Source organism: Quercus lobata, chromosome 2 (genome assembly GCF_001633185.2).
Source record: "Quercus lobata isolate SW786 chromosome 2, ValleyOak3.0 Primary Assembly, whole genome shotgun sequence".
In the NCBI taxonomy this organism is placed as follows: Eukaryota; Viridiplantae; Streptophyta; class Magnoliopsida; order Fagales; family Fagaceae; genus Quercus; species Quercus lobata.
In genome coordinates, this window is record NC_044905.1 from 30,995,528 (window position 1) to 31,019,342 (window position 23,815).

General features: G+C 34.6%; 2 protein-coding genes and 1 long non-coding RNA gene across 4 annotated transcripts; all 3 read right to left on the reverse strand.

Moving 5' to 3' along the window:
* Window positions 1-14,053: 14,053 nt before the first annotated feature.
* On the reverse strand, window positions 14,054-16,062 carry LOC115978049. 2 transcript variants are annotated; one of them, XR_004088630.1, is made up of 6 exons: window positions 15,748-16,062; window positions 15,454-15,668; window positions 15,066-15,164; window positions 14,718-14,855; window positions 14,437-14,571; window positions 14,054-14,356 (listed from the first exon to the last, which is right to left on the reverse strand). It is a non-coding gene; the product is annotated as an uncharacterized LOC115978049 (long non-coding RNA). The 2 variants fall into 2 exon arrangements; XR_004088629.1 differs by having other exon boundaries at window positions 15,454-16,062.
* Window positions 16,063-16,806: 744 nt separating this feature from the next.
* Window positions 16,807-18,042, reverse strand: LOC115978069. Its single transcript, XM_031100096.1, has 2 exons — window positions 17,343-18,042; window positions 16,807-16,999 (listed from the first exon to the last, which is right to left on the reverse strand). Exon 1 carries the CDS (start codon window positions 17,973-17,975, stop codon window positions 17,367-17,369), a length of 609 nt encoding a protein of 202 aa, XP_030955956.1. The 5' UTR covers window positions 17,976-18,042; the 3' UTR covers window positions 16,807-16,999; window positions 17,343-17,366.
* A 3,236-nt stretch (window positions 18,043-21,278) lies between these two features.
* Window positions 21,279-22,346, reverse strand: LOC115978067. The gene is made up of 2 exons (XM_031100093.1): window positions 21,857-22,346; window positions 21,279-21,474 (listed from the first exon to the last, which is right to left on the reverse strand). Exons 1-2 carry the CDS (start codon window positions 22,283-22,285, stop codon window positions 21,469-21,471), a joined length of 435 nt encoding a protein of 144 aa, XP_030955953.1. The 5' UTR covers window positions 22,286-22,346; the 3' UTR covers window positions 21,279-21,468.
* Between the last annotated feature and the right edge of the window lie 1,469 nt (window positions 22,347-23,815).

Here is a 23,815-nt window from a genome sequence, read left to right on the forward strand (position 1 = left end):
GTCAACCATTGAAAGGGTTCACAAGACCATCCCAAGGATCATTGTTGAACATCGGACTTTGCCTACCAAACGAACCAAAGAGGGTTTTGACCCTAATGCATATAGACTCATGGCTAAAGCTGGTTATGACCATGAAAAGCCAAGTAGTTTAGGTAAGCTCATCCCTAAAGCCTCTGGAAAAGAAGAACATCAAGGTGTTGAAGGCTAAAGGTTTCAATGTAACAAGTTCTACGGCTGGAATTGGATACACCCCACCAACTCCTGTTCATATTCCCATCCGAAAAGCTAGTGTTTCTGTAATTTTGGCAAATTATGAGGAAGAAGAACAATCTTCGAATCTATCAAAGTATTCATTTGTTTTTGACCGCATTGGGCGACCCACTTCACATATCTCAGTCTTTGATAGGTTAGGGACTCAAGAAGATAACTCTGTTGTTGACACTCAAGGCTCTATTTTCACAAGACTCAGTCACTCAACCCTTTCTCAAGTTGGCACTCGAGGTTCAGTTCTCACAAGGCTTAGTCATTCAATCCCTTCTCGACTCTCAAAAGATTTAAAGGCAAGACGAAAGCAGAATGAGAGGACAATTTTCCTTCCTAGAGGTGCTAACGACACACTTATTGTTGATTAAGATTTGAATGAGATTCGAAACTCCATTCCATCTCATATAAAACGTAGAACCATTTGGGAAGTGAATACTGGAGAAGCCTTCACTGTAAAAAGGCGTACAATGGTGACCACAAACCAAGAAGTCAAAGATCATGTTAAGGATGCTCCACCCATATTTGAAGAAGAAATACAAGCTACAGTTGATGAATTGAAGGAAATCAACACTGATACAATTGAAGATGTTTTGAGAATTGGCCCCATCAACGGCAAATTCTTGAAACGTTACTATGCTTGAAATTTGAAATGCTCTTTGGCAAGAGCCTAAAACTACCTACCTCAACACTCAAAGGGTACATGATGTTTTCCCATTACTCTTGAAAGTGTTTTTAAAAAAAAAAAAAAAAAAAAAAAAAAAAAAAAAAAAAAAAAAAAACCCGTTAGGTTGAAAACCTTTTTAAAGGCGACCTAGGCAAAAGTTAGGGTATTAAAAGTTCGCTATGTTGAAAACCTTTAAAAGGAAGCCTAGGCAAAAGTTAGAGCAAAAAAAAAAAAAAACTTCTTTTGAACTACGTGTTGACTTGATCCCCTTTTGGGTACGTAGGCAACTTGGTATCATTTACTGAGTTCAGTCATATCTTCAAAAAAAAAAAAATCTCCTTTTGAACTACGTTGTTGACTTGATCCCTTTTGTGGGTACGTAGGCAACTTGGTATCATTTACTGAGTTCAGTCACATCTTCAAAAAAAAAAAAATCCCCTTCTAAACTACATGTTGACTTGATCCCCTTTCGGGTACGTAGGCAACTTGGTATCATTTACTGTGTTCAGTCACATCTTCAAAAAAAAATCCCCTTCTGAACTACCTTGAGTCAACGTAGGCAACTTGGTATCATTTACTGAGTTCAATCACATCCTCAACAAAAAAAAAAAAAAAAAAAAAAAAAAAAAAACTCCTCCTGAACCACTTGATAAAAAACTTTCTTGAACCATGTGATGACTCGATCTCTCTTAAGTGCAACATAGCAAAACTTGGTATGTCACACTAAGTTCAATCATAGTTTTAGGCGAACATCACTATGAGATAGTCGCTACAAGAAGACAATGCTACCGTATGAAGGCTAACATCATTGTAAGACATTGCAACCAAAAGGAATGCAAAGTCACCATGAAAGCAAACATCATTGTGAGAATGTCTCTTGGCATCTCTAAAATGTGATTTCTCTCTCGTCTTTAAAGTCAAGTAGTTCTACCTTTCACATATAAAGTCTTGGTGGTACATATCTCCTAACATCTTCAAAGACTTGGTGGTATCTCCTTGCATTTTTGAAGTCTGGATTGCAACCCTTCAAAGTCATGTCATCTTGCATTGTCAAAGTTGGCATTGCATTGCCTCTATTTTGAATTTCATTGCTTTCCTTCTAAGTTGTGTTGCCTTACATCTCTAAAGTTTGCATAGTGCTGCCTCTCATCTTCAAAGACTCGGTGGTATCTCCTTGCATCTTCAAAAACTCGGTGGCACCTCTTTGCATCTCTAATGTTTGGACTGAGTTGCCTCTTTGTTGAGTTGGATCACCTCAAATCCTCAAAATTTTGGTGTCATCTTCACACATATTTAAACTTTGAATGGTGTCATCCCGTATCTCTAAAGTCTGGTACTCATCATTTTATACCTTTAAAAAGTATCATAGCAAGAAGTCAATGCACATCCATTACAAAGATGCCAAAGCGCATCCTTAGATTTTTGCATCGACTGAGTATGTCCTCCAACCATTCCTAATATGACAGAATATAGGAAATTCCTCCATTCACGTTGAAGGAATACTCCCAATTTGTTCGATTCGCAACTATTTCTCACCCCAGAGATGAGTATGGTTTTGTATCGCAATGTTTGTGTGGTAGGAAGTGAGTAGAAGTGTGGCACTTGCATCAACATTTTGGGGAGCAGCTTGTGACCATTGTGGCAAGTTAGGTGGACATATATCCCAATCCCATTTTGGTGAAAACTCTCCAATAATGGGAGGACGGGTGATTAGAGTTGAAGGCTTTGCTTCCTTGTTGTCTTTCTCCGAATAAACGAATAGGGCCGGTTCGTTGCTAATATACGAATCTTCGAAGGAAAAGGCTTGAACACGCTAAAAAGAGAGGAAAAGAAGCAAAAGTCAGTTTTCACAATTATTTCTATATAAAATAAATAAATAAAAATTACACACTTGAGAGAGATGGATAAACCAAGTCCCGCGTCTCAAGTACTTTCAAAAAAATTACACACTTGAGAGAGATGGATAACCCAAGTCCCGCATCTCAAGTGAGTACTTTCAAATCTTAATACTTGAGAGAGATGGATAAACCAAGTCCCGCATCTCAAGTACTTTCAAAAAATTACACACTTGAGAGAGATGGATAACCCAAGTCCCGCATCTCAAGTATGTATGTCAAGAGAAAGTCACAACATGCAAAAGAAAATATTGCATATATAAAAAAAACTGAGTTCAAGAATGTACCTCTTGAAGAGAAAGTTCCATAATCGAGCTTGTGCAAAATTTGACACAGTTGCGATGGTCTTTAGAAACAATGAAAATTGTTAGGCTGCAAGAAGAAAAAGAGTCATGAGTACGATTTACAAAAAAAAAAAATAAATAATATACACGAGGTTATAAAAGGAAGAGAAGAGATCATGCCTTGTTATCTGACTAAGGAAGAAGAAAAGAATATAGAAAAGAAAATATTCTTTGCAATCCGTCTTCTATAGAGGAAAAAGCTTATGATTTCCGAACTTACGCACTATGAAAAAAATTGTGAATTATGTGCAGCTACGGCTATCCTTTTATAGTGCTAGTCAGAGAGAGTTCAACTGCAATTAAGACTCATCTAGTCGAAACCGGATTGGCCAGGAAAAGAAGTCAGAATGAAGGAAAATTCTTGTATGAAGGAAGAGTTTAAATTGGAGAAGAAGTCTTGAGTTGTGTGTTCAAGTTCAAGTAGGACTCTTTGAGATATAAGAGTTCAAATCCTTATTCAGCTTGGACTAGAAAGAAAAAAACGTGGCTTCTTGCATGGTGGAGTCTTGCATGTATTACATTGCTGGATTCTTGCATGTATTATGACTCTTTTAAGTCTTGATATACTTATCCGAAATCTAGTTCTATTAGAACTCTATAAATGAGTAACATTAGAACTCTTTTAAGTCTTGATATACCCCTGCCAATGGATTTGAACGTGGCATACTTTAAAGACTACTCTTCATTCGACAATAGTATCTGACAAAAAAGGAACCTTTGGACTTAAATTCTACGTTTTTTGCTTGGATGATTCTCAATTCACAGCTAAGAGAAGAAAAAAGTTGAGGAGCACCCATTGAGATAGAGTCAAAAAGATAGAGAAAGAGTAGTGAAGGCTTTGAAGTTTGAACGTGGCTTACTTTAACTATTACACTTTTTTTTTTTTTTTTTTGAGAGTGTTTCAACCTATGGCGTTCGCTTCTGATGATAACTTTTTATCATCAGACCAAGACACCAATCAGTTTTTGGTGTAGGTGGAGATTGAACCTCAGATCTCTTATACAACTATTAGAGATTTTACCAGTTGAGCTAACTGGAACCCACAACTATTACACTTTGATAAGGAGTAAATCTCTTCTCATAGTGGGGATATTTGTTTAATTCCTACTAGGAGTCTAACTAAGACCACTTTGACTAGGAAACAAATTTCCTTCTTAAAGTTATCTTCGCAAGACACTTTGATTAGGAGCAAAGCTCTTCTCATGGCGGTAGACTCTTGCACATATCAAAGCCCTTGGAGGAATGGTTCTCCAGTAAGTTTGTCTGCTTGCAAATTTCCAAATAAATGAAAGGTGTTGAAATTAATTGCATCAAAGCATGAAGTTGTCGAGACTTACCACTTTCCACACTCAAAATTGTGGACATGTCCAAGTCTCGAGGGGGCATTTGTAGGAGGCAAAATTTTAAGCCAATTATAAAATGCCACATCAAAATTTAATGGCAAATTCTGAATTAATGTCATTAAATTAATTAAATCAAATGATGACATGTGTCATCCAAATTGGCATCACATTGGTATATCAAAATTTGCCATGTGTCATTTGGCCCATAAGATAAAGATAAATTTCCTATTCAAAATTTATGGGTAATTATCTTTATTAAAATAAATAAATAAATAAAATAAAGATAAATTTTCTATTCAAAATTGGTAGATAATTATCTTTATCAAAATATGATCTTTATCAAAATAGATAAATAGAGATAATTATCTCTAAGAAGATTTTGGACCAATCAAAAGTCTGTTACATACTTTCAAGCATATCAATTCATAGTGGAGCTTATCCTCTGAAATCACTATAAATAGAGGACATCTCCTCTCATTTTCGGAAGAAGAATTTTTCTAAGACATCAAAATTCTGGAGAAATTTTGTTTCAAGAACACACAAAAAACATTCAAATAAGTTCTTTGAAGTTTTATTGGAATTAAGCTGAAAAAGCCTCCATAAACTTCAACAAACCTCAAATCCTTGAAGCTCAACGGATCAAGCCTCTAAAGCCCCGAAGAACTTCAACCTAAAAGTCTTCATATTCAAAGACTTGAAGAACAATAAATCTCTAATAAGCTCAAAGTTAGAGATTTGTTGTGAAGACCGTTCAATCCATCTTTTAACTAAAGTCAAGAAGATTCCTTGTTCGAGTCAAGTTCAATGAAGATAGAATCAGAGGGTATTCTTTTGTAAAAGAATTGAAATAGAGATTGTACTCATTATTTATCAATACAAATTATTATTTGCAAACTATATTTCTTTTCAATTGTTTAATTTTCTACAATTGGAAAAATTTGTGTTTACAATGGAATCAGCCTAAAAACAAAAATGTGGTCGTTCAGGGCTTTAAGCCTCATGTGTAAATAGCTAAGGTCTGTAGACTCGGCTATGAGGATCCTATAAAAATCCTCTATGTTTGTCTGTAGACTAGGCTGCCTAAATTAATTGTCATCTTCTAGATCTGTGTTGAAATAGAAAAAATATTATGAAGAAAATTAAGAGAAAAATGTGAAAGAGTGAGGCATAGAAGATTAATACTTGATTATATATCTTATATTTAATAGGGTAAGTGCTTGTGGAGTGAAGGAAGTAAGGGCTGAGGTTCAAGTTTTTAAGAGGAAGTTTCACACACATATACACATAGATTAGGTTAAAATAAAATTTCTATCTTGTATAAAAGGAAGTGTAGATGATACTATATTATTTAAAATTTTAAATGATGTGATATAGATGCACCTTTTAATATGAAATATTTAATATGAATTGTCAAATTGATTTATTTGAAATGCATGTTTTCTACACGGTATTATTTGTGCCAAACCTTTTTATAGGTAATGTGTAGAATTAATTGTATCGAGACCCTCCTTTGAAATATGAATTGATTCTATCATTAGTTTTGTATGGCCTTTCAGTTCATTTGCCAGGACTCAAATCCTCAGCAATCTGTTTTCTGCAACAAATTCTAAAATTACTTCTCCTTACGGTTGCGCACTTGGAATGCTGTTCTTTCAATCTCAAACTCAGCCATGTGGGTAGATATTTCTAGCATTGCATAAACAATAATCCGTGGGATTTTAAACAGACTTTTTATTAAACACCACCACATAGATATTCTTACATAGGACACAAGATATTCATGAAGCCACTTCATTGGGCATCTACTCTTATTATAAACAATTAGTTTTCCTTTTTTATTATATATATTGCCAGGCACCTTCATTTGATCTGATCGCACATAGCTTCTCCTTTAGTCCTGCATGCAATTAAACAGGACATATAGGTTAAAAATACTAATGATAAAAGCCAAGAGTTGTACTTTCCAGAAATATTCCTTTTAGTTGTTTAGCTTTTCATTATTGTGGGATCCTTCAACATGTTAATTAAATCATGTGTTACACGCACGTGCACACACATATATGTATATATATATATATTGCTATCGTACTCTTAGAAGTTTTATTTTATAGCTCACTGACTAACAATATATCATGTGTCTTGATTTATTTATTTATTTTAAATCTGAAGTTATTTTTTTTTTAAAGGCAACATATGACAAGTTACAATTAATGAGACTTGTTACATATAATTAGATATATAAAGGGTGTTTATTTCACACCAATATTACACACAAAGTTCATGGAAGTAATTTTTTGCATTTCACAATTTTTTTTTTTCTTTTTTTGCCGAAAATACTTGAAGTCACAATTTTGAAATGGAAATCCTGACTTAAGTCATAAGTTTAGTGCAGAAAAAGTGGCTGTATACTTTGTATGCAGTAGTGTGTGCATTAGTTATTACTCTAGTTAGATTATGGTTCTTGCCTTGCCTTAATGTAGTCATGTTCAGTCGCTGTCACTTCCGCTGCTGCCATCGCTGTTGTTGCAACTCCTCCTGCTTGCCTTGGACTTCTTCTTGTAGAACATCTTCTCCTTCTTATACTCAGACCCCTTTTCTTTCAGTTTCTTCTCACTCTTCATTTGGCAAGCCATGCTCATGCCATGAGATGCATGATGACCATTGCCATGAGATGCTTGATGCCCATAGGCTTGACGGCCGTAATTAGCATGGGCCATTGCGTGGTGGTCGGAGGGGTGACCATGACCATTGGTTTGGCTATGGTATTTATAAGCCTCATGAGTTTTGGACATGGTGTGTTCTGGGTAGTGACTGTGGGTTTGACCATAATACTGAGCCTGTGTTTTAGCCATGTTGTGGTCTGGGTAGTAGGCATGGTTTTGGCCATGCATGTAAGTCTCACTGTTGGCCATCCCATAGCCATAGCCTCCATGGTGTCCCTGGTGATTTTCTTTCATTCCCCAGCTACTACCCATATCAGCCACCTTGTGCCCATGAGAGCTTTCAAGGCATTTTTGCTGGCAAGTTTCGTATGTGGGCTTGTAGCACTGCATTGAGGCCATGGCAACTGAGGCAAGTGGATATCACTCTAGCTCTCTTGGTTTCTCTTGTGGTTGCTTGTTACTGGATGGCAATGCAAGAGCTCTTACACATGGAGTTATAGACAAAGAGAAATTGGAGTTATTTTTCATTTATTTACTTATTTATTAATTTAATACTGCTATTGGGATGGACTTTATAAGACAGCATCTATTATTTTCCTTCCTAAAATTAATTAATTAAAAAAAGTGGGATTCTTTCAGATTTCTATATATTATCCAAGTTTTGAATATGCTTTTGTGATATGACCATAGGATCCATAAAAGGAAATACAATTAATTTTTTACTTGAAATTGCACATGAAAATGGAATAAAATTCCCAATTTATATGAGAAATATCAAGAATACAAATTTTTTTTTTTCTCACAACTGTTAAAGTTGGAAAATTATATTTGCAACAAGATAAAGGTGGCGTTAAGTACAATAAAATATCATTTCTCTTTATGGGATTGAGATAAAAAGAAGTATTATGCAAGTGCACCGTGTGTCATAAAAAAAAAAATAATAATAATAATAATCTAAACTGCAGCAGGTTACATTAATTATTTTCACGTCACTCATCATAATAAATCACATCTACGACAAAGAAGAAAGTATGAAAATTTTTGTATCTTCAAACTTATTATTTTTTTATTTTTTATTTTTTTGATAAAACAAACTTGTTGTTTCGATATATGTAAGTACATGTACTGACATGTCCGAATTTACATTAATTATTTCCATTAAAAGGAATTTGTTCAAGGCGCATTGAAAACGCTTTAGACGTACGGTAGGCTAGAGGCTATGACCCAACCCATACTACTTGGTCTCTTACGAGAATCCAATAAATTGAAAAATGCTATTTCTTTCTTCTGGTGTCCATGTTGAGCTCTCCTCTCTCGAGCTTAATAAGCATGTGTCGGAATAGAAGTTTCAAGCTCTTCCTTTTCAATTCAAACAAACCAGATTTTTTTTGGGGCATTGAAGGCAGTGGAGATGGGAATTTGTTTTCTTTATTGGAGTGGAGGAATATAAACTAATTAAATGCATTAGGCTTTAGGCTCTGCTTTCTGTGGTGACCGTTTATCCTAGTATAATAGTCATGCACTTTTAGCTAAGTTTGTCAATAGGGTGGATTAGATCAGCCTAAGGTTTGTCATCTTGCCATGAACATGAACTATCTTCTCTGCAATTAGTAAAATAAATGAAATGAAATACAAGTTACTAAATTCATTTTTCAAGCTATGGGGTACCCAAAGTAGAAATTCAATGTTTAAAGTTCATGCTCTTTGACCAAAGTTTACCAATTTCCATATTATTGTCTAGTTTCCCTCATTGGTTTTTCACATTAATTATTCAAATATTTCTGTTGTAAGAGGATTATTAAAACAGATATGCATCTCAAAAATCATTGCCCTCTCCATTTTACTTGAAATTTAGATGATCTATTTTACAAATGGGAGAAAATCTTATTCATAGTCAAAAATTTTGTTTTTGTTTATTATTTTAAAGTATCATATCATTTAAAATTAAAATGATGTGGCACCACGTATCATTTTAATTTTGAGAAATTTAATCTTAATCATAAAATATGCTTTCTCCATTCAATTTAAAAGGTAAAGGATCTAATAGAAAGCTAACGCAAAAAATATTCATGGTTGCAAAGCTTTAGTTTTAATAATATCTGTAATTTGAAATACTCGTTCCATGGTTGAAAACGGTGAACTCCCATTCTTAATAATATTTTTTCATAAACTATCAAATCATACAAATAGAGTTTGTTTGTCAACAAACAAATATAATCGATTCTAAAAGATTTATGGGTTAGATTCAAGTTATACTTGGTGTAATTCTAAGCAATGTTACATCATTTAATAACTTGTTATTGAATTTATATTTTGAAAATCCCACCATTGGATTAGATATTCTATATGTTCTTAATCTACATGCCAATTTCATGTTAATTGGATTTTATTTACCATTAGATTCAAAAACTCATCTTTCATAAATTATTTTAAACTACAAAAACTTGAATTTAAAAAATTGATTGATGTCATGGTTATTGATTTTTAATCATCTTGAAATTTGGTAAGCATGAAGAATATATGAAGATAATGTAATCCAACGGTAAGTTTGTCAAAATTTGCATCCAAATAAAGAAAATTGGGCACACTATGTATAACTTGAACCTAACCTGAGATTTATATGTATACCTTTCGAAATTCAGAACTAAGTTAAGAATAAACAACTCTACTGTAGCCTCACTAAATCAATAGTTTATTTGTTATAATTGAAAATTGATTCCGACACTAAAAATATCTAATTGTTAATTATCCTCAGTTATAAAATAATCATGTTTATGACAAAAATAGTACATATCTATTTTCTAAAGAAGAGGCACTATCTAGTGCTCATTAGCAAGTGTGTTATTTTGCTTAAACTAACTAAGCAATTAAAAAGATTTCAAATGAAGAAGAAGAGTGTAAGGTTGAATTTAATCAACCATGTGTTGGCTTTATTCCATGATAAATTTGCTTGTAATATAGCACTTAGAAACCTTGTATTTAGGTGGGAATCATGTAAGGGTAGTGTGTGAGAGAGTGTGAAGAAATGCTCAAGACAGTGCAGTGAAGCAGAGACTCGCGGGTGGCTCGCGGCTTGCAAGCCGCCAAAAGTTGCTCACGTGCAGAGCATGCAGGGGTGCTGAACAGTCACGCCACCTGGAGCACTACACGACAGAAATCCAGAATGGCCATTAAGTTAGCTCGCGACTTGAACTCACGACTCAGTCAAGTCGCGAGGTCAAGTCGCCAGCCAGCCCTGTTTTTGGAAAAACTGACTCTTCGTATTCCATTCTCACACCAGTATAAATACCCCTCATTCCCATAAGATATGCGTGGCTATTCAGAAAGAAAAACCCTAAGAGAGGTTTCTTCAAAACACCGACCCAATTAGAGAGAGCTACTCATTCTTAGAGAGAAACCTTTGTAGTCTCTTCTCATTCCCTCTCTTATTGTCATACCTATTGAGAGGAGATTTCTATCCAAACACTACCCACACCAATTTAGAGTGTTGAGTGTTTTTGGAGATTTGGGAAGCATTGGAAGATGCCAAGGATGGCGAATGCTACGGTCTAGTAGCAGAATCCAGTAAGCTAGAAAAGAAAAAGGTTCGGCGCAACCTCGTTGGAGCAAGAAGCTTGGAGGGCTTAGGTGCACTGGGTAGATTAGGCTTGGAGGGTCTATTATTGTCCATGTATCCCAACTGTATTTTCTAGTGGATTGTTTACCGCTTGGAGGGCGGCGGAAAGGTTTTACACTGAGGGCTTCGGTTTCCTCTTCGATAACACATCGCGTGTTGTCTTTGTGTTTGCATCTTCCTTCCTCTCTATCTTTGCCTTTTTATTATCTGCTGTGGATTGTATTTTGTTTTGGCTTAGATAGTTTTTAACAAATTCCATATTATAGCTTATGTTAAGTTTCCGCACACTTGTTGTTTGACATATTACTTGAATTGGTTAAGTTGTATTTTGGGGGTCTAAACGTTCAAGGGTGTTTATACACGTTTTTGAACTTTCAAAGAGAAATAGACTCTTTAGTATATATGAAATAAAATTTTAAGTTCTTAACCTTGAAATGGCCTCTCTATTTAAATAGAGAGAATCCTATTCCAAGTATTTTCCATGGTTATTCTACGATTACTTCAATATATAGAGAGAGAATTCTATTTAACACACATCAGACTTTATTTTTTTTTATTTTTTTATTTTATTTTTTATCTTCAATTCTTGATCTATTCAGCTGCTATCGAGAATCGTTTTTTATCAATTAAGCTACATTTGAAAGGCTATCAAAGACTTGTTCGATTGATCAAGCATCAACTGAAGGGTTGTACGTCCCTAGAATTCCTCTATTCTTTGAGCTTCATCTTGAACATTACAACTTGTACTTTGATAACACATTGCAGACTCATTCAAGATTACGTTATCATAGAATGTTTTGATCTAAATCCTAGCAAAGTCTTCATCCAGGATTAACCTAAGATTACACACACACACGCACACAATCTTCAATAAATAAATTATAACATGTTGAGAGCCAAATAGTAAAAATGTAGTGGTTTAGGGCTTTAAGGCACAAATGCAAATTTCTAAGGTCGAAATATAAAAATCCTCTATGTTTGTTGATAGACTAAGCTACCAAAATTGTGGCCTTTTGTGTTAAAATAGAAAAATATTAAGAAGAATAAAGAGTAAAATGTTCGAGAGAAAGAATATGGAGGATTAATTTAAGATTTTTTTTCTTATATGTAATTGTGTACATGGTGGCATATTATTTAAAATTTTAAATGATATGGCATAGGTACACATTTGGTTATAATTATATAGTTAGGACCATGTGTATAATTAGGATAAGGATTCTAATTACAATTAGCACTAAGATAATATAAAGGGTTTTGTCCTTGAAACCACCATATCTTTAACATTCCTCTTAGTTGCTCATCAATGACTATGGTGTGGAATCTTAGCCCAAGAGCAGTTAGAATGTTACTATGATCACTCCCTGCAGGTAAGAAGCTATCTTAGTTGCTCCCCTTTAACTATTTTTTCCCAGCCAAAAATACATTCCTCTCAGTTAAGGTGGAAGTCTGAGAACAAGAAAGTGCGACCAAACATGGATTGAATGGAGCGCGCATATTTTCCATAGCAAAGGTGGAATGCCATGCGGATGCTTGGTGATCCAAGCTTGGCGTTTCCAAAGGTATAATGTAGATCATTCTTGTAGAGGTTATCAGTAAGATGCTTGGTCTAAAAAACCTGGTCTAAGAAACTTGGCTGAAGGTGATACAGGTGATAAAAAAGAAAGCTAGATTTCAGTCAAGTAGAGCATACTATAAAATAAGACGCATGGTCTAAGAAATATAGATAAAATGACAGAAATTGGTGATGAAGAGGAAAGTTATATAATCTTGTCTCATGAAGAATGAAAAAAAAAAAAAAAAAAGCTTTCTGTGATGAAATTTTATGATTTTGATAGGTCAAGAATATATTGACCCCTTATGATGAATTAACAAATTAATTAGCCTAGTTAATTAATCAATTCAATTAGCATGCAATAGTGTGGTAGCAAAAACAAATCACCAAATAACTAAATGCAGCGGAAATTAAATTGATACGGTAATTTGTTTACGAATGGGGAAAATTTATGTGACAAAAACCCCATCGGGTGATTTTAAGGTCACCACTCTCGAAAATTCACTATTATCATAACAAGCGGTTACAAGTAAAGGAATCTCAGTACCTTATACCAACCTATAATTGAATCCTTACCCTAATACCCAATTGGACTTATTCTGTATTGACAATCTTTTCTTGTAATGCACGGCTCCTAATACGTAACTAACCAATTTGATGCGTGGATCTCTGAACGCAGCTTACTCACTAACTTGAAAAAGACATTGACTGCAAATTTTTTCAGTTCATTAACACGATGAAGATCACGAAACTCTTTGGTTACAAAACCCTACAGTGTACAAATACAGTAACTTTTTCAAGAGAAAAATGAACTAGAGCAAATTCTATCTTCAGTCACAATTTGCATGAACACAACTTTACTTCACACTCACACAACCTTTGACGGCCCTTAAAGCAATCCTTATATATGTTTAAGGTTGTGAGAAAAGAAAGCTCAAACATGTATTCATGGATTGAATTGAAATCAGTTTTGAAAAACTAAATTTCATAAACCTCGATAGATAGCTTATCTGTTGAGCATCGGTTCAGTAGCTTTTTAAACCTCAATAGATACTAGCTGTCGAGTTTTAAAATCCAGCACTTCCTCACTTATTTCTTGGATAGACTTGCATGGCTTTAATGCTTGAATTTAAAACCTTACTTCTTGAAGCATTAAATACATCCTAGAACTACTTAATTACAAGTAAAGTGTGTTTTGTCAAAAGATTAGCCAATTCAAATTTGACATATGTTCTTAATATTAAATCACATATGTTCTAACAAATTTGAGTGTGATTGATTGTTAGGGTAGTTGCAGCGGTTGTGTTTAGATTAAGAGCATTCCCATCAGCTCTCTAAAAAAATTGTCATTTTAACACATCAAAAACCTACTTTATCATTTTAGCACATCATTTTACAACATACCATTTATCAGATATTCTATATTTTTACAACTTCATTTAAATATTATTTCTTAACTCTTTTTTATTATTATTTTATTCTTTCTTATTATTTGTTCCTACCAGCCATATTCTTGGTCTAACGGTAACATTGCATTCTTGTTCAAATATTTTGGTTCTAATCAACGGTAACATTTTCAAATAATCATCCTATTCAACTGTCATATTTTTTTAAATCCATATTTTCCATTTAGCATTTAAAAAAAATAATAATAAAAACTTAGAACCTGTCAGCTTCCAATAACATCAACTCAAATTTTACATTAACTCAAACTTAGAAAACTTACATTAACTCATATCCAATAACATCAACTCAAATTTTACACACATAGTTGGCTTAAATGGTACTTCCTTGATCACAGATGGTACTTAAACAGACATATACTTGAATTAACAAAACACAAATGGTACTTAAATAACATCAACCTGTCAAATTTACACAAACAGACATACTTGAAATAACATCAACCTGTCAATGACCACTGCCTCAATCTCACCTTGTTTGCACGTGGAACCTGAATAAACACTATCACTAGGGCCTTTCGTCATAGGAAGGAACTCCCCTGTAAGTGCAGACTGAAAAGTCAAATATTAAACATAAGTCAGACAGCTCCACTTAGCCAATCTGCACAGAACATCGAAGGTTGAAAAATTACCTGATCAATTTTCAAGGGATCACCATCAAGAAGGCGAGAATCTGCAGGAATAATGTCCCCAAGCTTAACACTAATTATATCACCAGGAACAAGAATAGCTGCATCCTCTTCAACCGACCTCCCTTCTCTAAGGACCTTAAAAAAGAGACCAGAAGTGCATCAATTACCCAGATTATCAAACTCATAGCTCAAATTTACATCACAACAAATGGCAACAAGTAGCAAGAAGAAAGCCAAAATCATATAGTTAAGGAAAGGCAAAAGACTTTTCCAACAAATACCTTAGCTTTGGGTGCAAGTCAGGCCATTAGAGCAGCAGCAGTGTTCCCGGCATTGTTCTCCTCTATAAAACTTATAGTTGAATTGATAAGTAGCAGAACAATAATCCCAACAAAATCTTGTCAATCAGGTGGTTTTCCCTGCAAAATATGCAGTCAGGACAAAGTTCCCCATAGTCAAAATCTCTTGAAATACAAATAATCAGAAAGGGAAATTAAGTGCTTCTTAATTTCCCTATACAAGCATGGAAAATTTATTTCTTTTTTCCTTTCCTTGACTCTCTAAGCAACCAAAAAAAAAAGAAAAAGTACCTCACAATAAAGAGGTTTGAAAAGAGAGAAATCACTCACTCCTCCATTGGCAAGTGCAATGGCCATAATAGCTGCAGCTTCCATAACCCATGAGAGAGGGTTCCACATAAATCCTAAGAACTTCAAAAACTTACTTTCCTGTAAAAAGAAAAAAATTGTCAAATATAACCAAAAGGCCAAAGTAAATAAAAGAAGAAGAAGAAGAAGAAGAAATTTGAATATTTGTTCATTGGCTCTGCTTGTTGCATAGGTAAATAATTCCAAAAAAAAAAAAAAAAAAACTTTTAGGCTTCATTAATCTTGGAAAATTTAATTCATTGTAAAGCCAAGAAAGAGTTCATCATTTATATCAGAAAAAAAAATTGCTAGGAAAATTTTACTTATAAACAAACAGATAAAAGAAAAATATATATACAAAAAGAAGTACCTTTTTCTCTTCAAGCTTGTTGTAGCAAAAAATGGCCAACCTTTCTTGAGCAGCCACTGTTGTGAAACCATCTTTGTTGCATCTCAAGGTCAGAAAAACCTCTTCAATTGGTACGATAGTGAGATGAACTTCCGATAGGCGATACCGAGATGAACTTCCGATCGGTGAATCGGCGATACCGAGCTTGAACTGCGAATCAGTGACTCTGAGATGAACTGAACCAATTCGGTGTGTGAGATCATAGAACAGAGGGTAGAACGCCAAAAAAAAGGGGAAGAAAGGGGGAAAAAATACCGGTGAACTTGATTTTTTATAGATCAGTGATGGTGAAATTTGTAGGATGGTAGAGAGTAAATCGGTGGTGGCTCAGATTGAGTTGCAAATCAGCGACATTGAGATGAACTTCCGATTCGGTGTATCAGATCATAGAACAGAGAGAAGAGAGCGAAAAAATAAAAGGGGAAAATACCGGTGAACCTGATTTTTATATATCAGTGATGGTATAGAGGAAGTTGAAGGGAGTATGGGAGAGAGCAAGATGGTGGTGTGAAGCAGCAAAGAGCAAAAGGGAGAAGAAAAGAGTGTGGGAGCGTGTAGATGGTGAGGCAGAAAAAGAGTCGCTGAACATGAAAGAGGAAATTATATTTTAATTGGTATCAGTGGGGAAGCCGAATAAAATAATAATAAACGTAAATGGCATTTTAGTCCGTACCGTGTCAAAAATGAAAGCGTACTGTAGCATGTTCCAAATTTTTAGCACATATAACACACCTCATGAAGCTGTGTTTTTGGTGTTTGGTGTGTCAAATGTCAAAAATTTGGCATTTGACACACCTGATGAGAGTGCTCTAATTAGAGCAAGGTAACGCCTTTCTTACAAATATTCTCCAGTTTTAATCTGGTTGTGTCATTTAAGGACATAGCTTGTTAGTGCTAAACACAACTAAGAGCACATCAATAATACTGTGACAGTCTAACCCAAATACTTAAATTAAAGGGATTTGGATTCAACTATATGTATATCAATATCAACTGATCACTTTCTTTACCTTTTCTTAAAGTAAGGTAACCTTTTGCATGTGTTCTACACCGTCTGCGGCAAACCTTTTTCTTGGAGGTATTATATGATAAATTGTATTGATATCGTCTGTTCACATACGAATAGATTCAATCATTAGTTTTGGATGGCATTTCGGTTCATGTGCCAAGACTCAAATCCTCAGCAATCTGTTTTCCGCAATAACTTCTAAAATTACTTCTCTTTAAGGTTGTGCATTTGGAATGCTGTTCTTTCAGTCTTAAACTAAACCATGTGGGTAGATATTTCTGGTATTGCATAAAAAAAGATCCCCGGATGTTAAACGGACTTTTATTAAAGACCACAATATAGATAGTCCATAGTCTTACATAGGACACAAGATATAGATATTCATGAAGCCACTTCATTGGGCATGCATCTACTCTTATTAGTCTTCTTAATTTACTTATTATATAATTGCCAAAGCACCTTCATTTGATCTGATCACACATAGCTGCTTCTTTAGTCCTGCATGCAATTAAAAAGAAGAGTTATGTTAAAAATGCTAATAATGAAAGCAAAGAGTTGTATTTTCCTGGAGACATCCTTTTAATTGTTTACTAACTTTTCAATTTTTTGGATTTTTGAAAAGGCTAAATCTCGTCTTTTTATGTTTCATTTTATATTCTATCAATTATATATATTATTCTATTTTAAACTTTAGTAACTAATATAAGAAAAAAAAAGGAAAAAAAAAAAAAAAAAAAAGCAACATATTATTTTTTGAGATCAAAAAAAGAAAAAGAAAAAAAGCAACATAGATTGTGATTGAAAGAACTTATTAGCCCATGTAGTAATTTATGACTCTTACGGTGCTTTTATGCAGTCATTATCTTCAATCGCTGTCACTTCCGCTGCTGCCATCAGAATCGTTGCAGCTCCTCCTGCTTGACTTGGACTTCTTCTTGTATGACATCTTCTCCTTCTTATACTCAGACCCCTTTTCTTTCATTTTCTTCTCACTCTTCATTTGGCAAGCCATACTCATGCCTTGAGATGCATGCTTTTCTTTCATTTTCTTCTCAGATTTCATTTGGCAAGCCATGCTCATACCATGAGATGCATGATGACCATAGGCTTGGCCATGGCCGTAATTAGCATGGGCCATTGCGTGGTGGTCAGAGGGTCGACCAAGGCCATTGGTTTGGCTATGGTACTTATAAGCCTCATGAGTTTTGGACATGGTGTGTTCTGGGTAGTGGCTGTGGGTTTGACCATAATACTGAGCCTGTGTTTTAGCCATGTTGTGGTCTGGGTAGTAGGCATGGGTTTGGTCATGCCTGTAAGTCTCGTTGTTGGCCATCCCATAGCCATAGCCTCCATGGTGATTTGCTTTCATTCCCCAGCTACCCATATCAGGCACCTTGTGCCCGCCATGAGAGCTTTCATGGCATTTTTGCTGGCAAGTTTCGTATGTGGGCTTGTAGCACTGCATTGAGGCCATGGCAACTGAGGCAAGTGGATATCACTCTAGCTCTCTTGGTTTCTTAAGTGGTTGCTTGGTACTACAAGGCAGTGCAAGAGCTCTTATATATAGGGTTAGAGAAATCGGTTCTCGAATTAATTAATCTGTAAAAGTGGGGATTCCTTTAAATTTTTATATCATGCATCATGCATGCAGCTTTTGAAGATGCTTTTACAAGAGGCCGAAAAGATCCAGGACAGAAATGCAATCACCAATCATTTTTATAATTTGAAGATGCCCAAGGATTAGATTCCCCATTTCCATATACAGGAAGTAAGATGTCCAGACTTCATGCATTAATTTCAGTTGAGTGATACTAAGTTTATAACCAATTTTATTACATAAATTTTGATAGAGCAGTGGTAATTACATATTGTGTTCACAGGACACAAACACAACCTTACAATTATAACTAAAATTGTGTTTTCAAAACACAACTTTAATTAGCGATTTTTATAAACTACTGCATCATGCGTGAACTTTTAAATGTATAACAAAAATATATTTTAAAATTTTATTTATTATATTGTTAATATGGTTTTTTTTTTTAGAGAACTATTATGTTAGTTTATAATTCTAATATTATAAAATCCAATTTATTTTAAAATTTTCCTTCACTCAAAGGAATTTGTTCACCGCCCATTGAAGTTGAAAAGAAGAAAGGATAGACTGTGTGACCCAACCCATACTAATTGGTCTCTTCTAAGAATCCGATCCCCCAACCCCCCACAATGACCAACGGAGCACAATAAACTGACAAAAATGGAAATTCTATTTTCCAGTTGCAATCTTCTCTCTATCTCTCTCATTAAAGTCAAGTACGCATGTGATAGAAATTTCAAAAACTTATTCAAACAAACAACATTTTTCTTGGGACACTAAAGGCAATGGATCGAGCTAGACTGGAATTTCTTTTCTTTATTGGGGTGGAGGATTATGGGGCAATTATTAGTTTATATGAATAGTATCATGTAAAGTGTATATGTTGTAGGCAAAAATGTGGCAAATGTTAGCCTCTTATGTTTTTGGCTGCCTTTCGGACATAAATTTTTAAAAATAACTTTTGTTTTTGGCTGGCAACCAAAACATAAATTTAAGTTGACCTAGCCCAATAGAAAAATCCTAATCTATTTTCAATACAATTTAGTAGAAAATCCTAAAGGCATCATATTATAGGACTCCAAACTTTTTGATTAAATAAATTCTCCTCATCTATTGTGGGTAGAGGACTCATTCTCGTCTCCTTCTTCAAACTCTTGTTCATATGGTTCATAGAGAAATCTCTAAGAAAAAGTAGAACAATATTCATTTTGCATCATATCTAAAAGATTTCAAATAAAAACAAGGGATGAGTCTTTACCAACTTAAAAATATTTGATTTTAAGGGAACCAAAAAATGTGAATACCTAGTGTGAGCTTTTTAGGTCCTTTGCATTTGCATCAAGCTTTCCATATTTCCCTTTTTAGATAAATTCACACCAAAAATACTATAGTTAAAAAAAAAAAAAAAAATGATAAACTACAGTACCTCGCCTCATTGGGTAAGGTACTATAGCTAAATATTTCCTTTCAAAAATATTTTCTCTAATAACATCTCTCTCTCTGACTCTCAAGATCGAGCAAGGAGCAAACTACGTACCTAGAACTGAGCTTGCGATTTGGTTCTTCAAGTCGATAAACGCCTATTCGGCCCCACAACACAATCTCTCGAATCCGAGTTGAATACGATGACAAACGTCCTTCAAGTAGATAAATTTCTTTGGAGAATATTAAGGCAGAAACTGTTTCTTCTTTGAAGATGATGGGGGTTTTTGTCTTTGGTTCCTTTGATAGAAGGCCAATAAGAGATCTACTGTGCACTGACTTTTGATGACCATTTTAACATGCCAAGTGAAGGTCTATCCTGCAGACTGCTGGAGCTACTTAAGAAACTACTTGGCCCTCCAAATCATAACTCATTAACTCCCTTCCTCCATGAAAATTCATGGGCTTGAACCATGAATTAGAGCTTGAAGTGATAAGTCGAGTTATTTGTTGTGGGTGAGGATAAATATATGGCATATTTCTTAAGCTTTGCTAGATTCAATCATGGATTTTAAAGATTTTTCCTTGTATCAAAGATTTAATTTGGTCTTTGTAAGAGAAAAAGAGACGTTGATCTAGCAAGAATTAGTGAAAGTTGATGCCCAGCATGTGGGTAAGTGTAGAAAAGGTATATTTGACCTTGTAAACGTGTCTCACTCTCCATTTGTTGGGATTTTGTTTTGTCCTGTGTAACCAACGAATGTAGCTTCTCTATTTCTTCTTTTTGTCTCTTAAACAGTTGGGTTTGGGCTTGAATGGTTGGGCCTTGCTCAAATAGGTCCATGCTTTGGATGTGCATGGGCTTCACAAGTTGAATAGCCCAAATGATTTAACTAGCCCATTTTATGAAAGCTAGGGCTATTACTCGGGAAGCCCATTCCATGAGATATGAGAAAAATAAGGTCATGAGCCCTGATTTCTGAACTGGCGAGACTTAGACCTTGAACCCATTTCGCGAACTAGCAAGATTTAGGCATTAAACCCTTTTCGTGAAGTACCAAGGTTAGGCTTTTGATCTCAATCTGTGAAGTAGTGGGCTTTAGGCTTTGAGCCTATTGCGTGAAGTGGGGAAAATTAAGTAAGTCACGATCTAATTTGTGATGTAAAGAAAATAGAATTTTATGCCCAATCCATGAAGTCAATAAATAACGTGGATTATGAGCTCATTACATGCTGTAGAATATATGAGAGTCGGGAAAAATAGCGTATGCACCAAGCGCATAAGATACCATCTCCTGTGAATTGTGAGTTCATCTTATAAATTGAAGAAGGTATGGACTATGAGTCCAATCTGGAAATATATAAATTCTTGGCAGAAAATCTCAATCCGTGTAGTGATATAAAATATGGCTTTTTGGTGCTTTAAAGAAATTTAACCAAAGTATCATTATATCTTACTTTAAAATAATATACTTTTAGTTATGGCGTCCATATTACCCTTACAGAAAATTATGATGAGACTATTTTCTTCCAACAAAATCTACAATCTTGACAATGCGATATGCCATTTGTGACCTTTTCTTTTTTACACAATTTTGCATTTTCATCAAATATTTGTGAGGGTTTTCTTTTACCTCACAAAAACATGCTGTATTGGTGCTCATAAAGGTTTCCACCAGAAGCCATTTTTTTTAGTGAATTCAAGCAAATTAAGTAAGTGGAATCTACTATTCTTTTTTGATAAAAATTCCACGATTCTTTAATACATAACAGATTTTTTATTATTCATAAAGGATAGATATTACATTATTTTAACACGAGATACCATACTCGTAGGCTACTCAGTTGGACTTTTTATTTTCTCATACTTATTTGTTTCTTATTGTGCGAGTTACAAAGGATCTTTCTCCTTAATTATCATTTGAGTTGATGTTCAACGATTGATCCTTTAATTCTGCAAAAAACCAAATACAGAAATTAGTAAAGAATTGTGTAATCTTAGAGATATATTGAGAAATTAAAAAAGAAAAAGAAAAAGTAAACTAATAATTTTTACACAAAAAAGAGAAGTAAATTAATTCAAACCATATGCCGCTTATTATAAATATTATTTGCAAAGAAACATATCCATTAAAAAGAAAGAAATTGAGAGAGCTTTGGTCCTACTGTCCTAGATGGCTAGACCCATATTAATGTCATAACTAATTTTATAAGAGTAATCATAAAATTGACGTTTTAAGTTTAAATTCTACAATATCTATTATAAAAGTCTTGTGTCAATAAATGTGGTTTGTATCACATAAAATGTTATTGTCATAATTAGTGACACTACTTGCCTTCCTTTTTTCACATTTGCAGTTATCATTGTCGCTGTCACTCTCGCTGCTGCTGCTGCTGTCGCTGCTATGACCAGAGAGGCCATCTTTGATCTTCTGTAAAAGGTTCCTCCTCTCTTTCTTCTTGTGCTCACCTCTCTTCTTGGTGTTTCCTTCACATGTCATGCCATTAGTTGCATGGGTCTGGCTCATGCATTGAGTACTCTGGGCTTTGGCTAGGCCCTGGTCCACTTGCTTGGTCTGGGTTTGGCTGTAGCACTGTGTCTGGGTTTTGGACATTGTGTGGTCTGGGGTTATGGACTGGGATTTGTACTGGGCCTGAATCTCAGTATGGCTTGCTATCTCAGGCACCTTTTGGCCCAATGAGTTTTCATGGCATTTTTGCTGACAAATTTCGTTGCTGGGTTTGTAGCACTGCATTGAGTCCATGGCAATTGAGGCTTAAAAGGTTCTTTACTTTGTGTAATTTTTCTTTAGGACTCTTGTGGGTTGCTTGGTCTTGAAATGCCATGAGTTGGGGGTCTTATATAGGCATGGGATTTAGTGGGATCCATCAATTTCTAATGTTATGTCACTCTTTGAATCCACTTTTGCATGATGGGCTTAAAAGAATAGGCACTTATTCTGGCAGTACAAACTTGAAAAGGTGGTCTGCTTTTTTTCTGATTCACCCACCGAATAAGTTCCAAATTTATTTTTAATGGTTAATGTCTATCTCCAAGTAGCTATCCACCTTAAGTTTAGTCCTCCACTCAGGGAAAAAAATAAAATAAAATGCTAGATACAAAACTGTCACATTACACAGTCTTTTTAAAATCACGTATAGAGAATCTAACCGAAGAATGGAATTTTGATTCGAGAAACCTCTAGGTTCGACTTTATTTTTGAGTAAAAAATAAAGCAGAACCAAGAGGTTTCTCGAATTTAAGACAACTTTTCTTCTTTTCTTTTCTTTTTTTCTTTTTAAAAAAAAGAAAAAGAAAAGGAATAGTCACTTGTCAATGACCACTAGATTGGATGGCATTTTCTCTTCCTATAAAAATAGATCTATTAAACAAGTGTATAACCTATGAGTTTATAAAGAAAGAAAAGAAAAGAAAAATACGTACCATGGAGGCATGGACTCGGCTATAATTAATCATGGCCGCATGGACTCGTTCTAAGCTGAATCCAACCAAAAAGAAAATGACTTTGTTAATGAGCTCATTTGGATATATGTTTCTAATTAATCATGGCCGGGCTAATATCGAGTCCATTTCCACACATACACAAAAACAAACCCACATATTGTCCATTTGCCAAAACAGCTTTAGACAACACAGCAGTAGTGTTAGTCTGTTATGAGATTGGGACATGACCTACAAAACAGGTTAATGAAGTTCCAAGCCCACCCCCACAAAAAATGGAAAGGTTAATGTAACTTCACGCCCAACCCATGAAATCAAAACGAAAAAAGGTTGATGTAAGATCTCTAATTGCTGCAGTTGGCTGCCTTCTTTCAAAACAGATTAGTATCCTTTAAAGTGTAGGATAATTATAATTTTATTATGGAGTTTCTAAAATTTTATCTAAAACTATTTTGAAATGAATGAATTCAATTTTGCTATATCCAAAGGGCCAAACTACGTGTATAAAAAAGTTTTAAAATTCTTTTCTAGTAAGTAAAAATGGGAACATGGCCTGTCCATTTCTGTGAGGTTCCCCTCCCCCCCCAAAAAAACTCCTCCAAGAAAAATTTTGGGCCCCTTGTCCATGTTAGTGATCTTTTCAAACTTACTTTGTTAGCTTGAAACAACATCTTTTGGGGTCTGATTGTAATAAAAAATTATATGTCAATTAAGGGAATAATAGAGAGTCTAACTTTAGGTGAGGTAGAATAGAGGAAGATAATGCATATGAACAACCCTAACTAATATGTCGAGAACCCATAGTTGACCCAAACATTCTAGGATTAAGGTT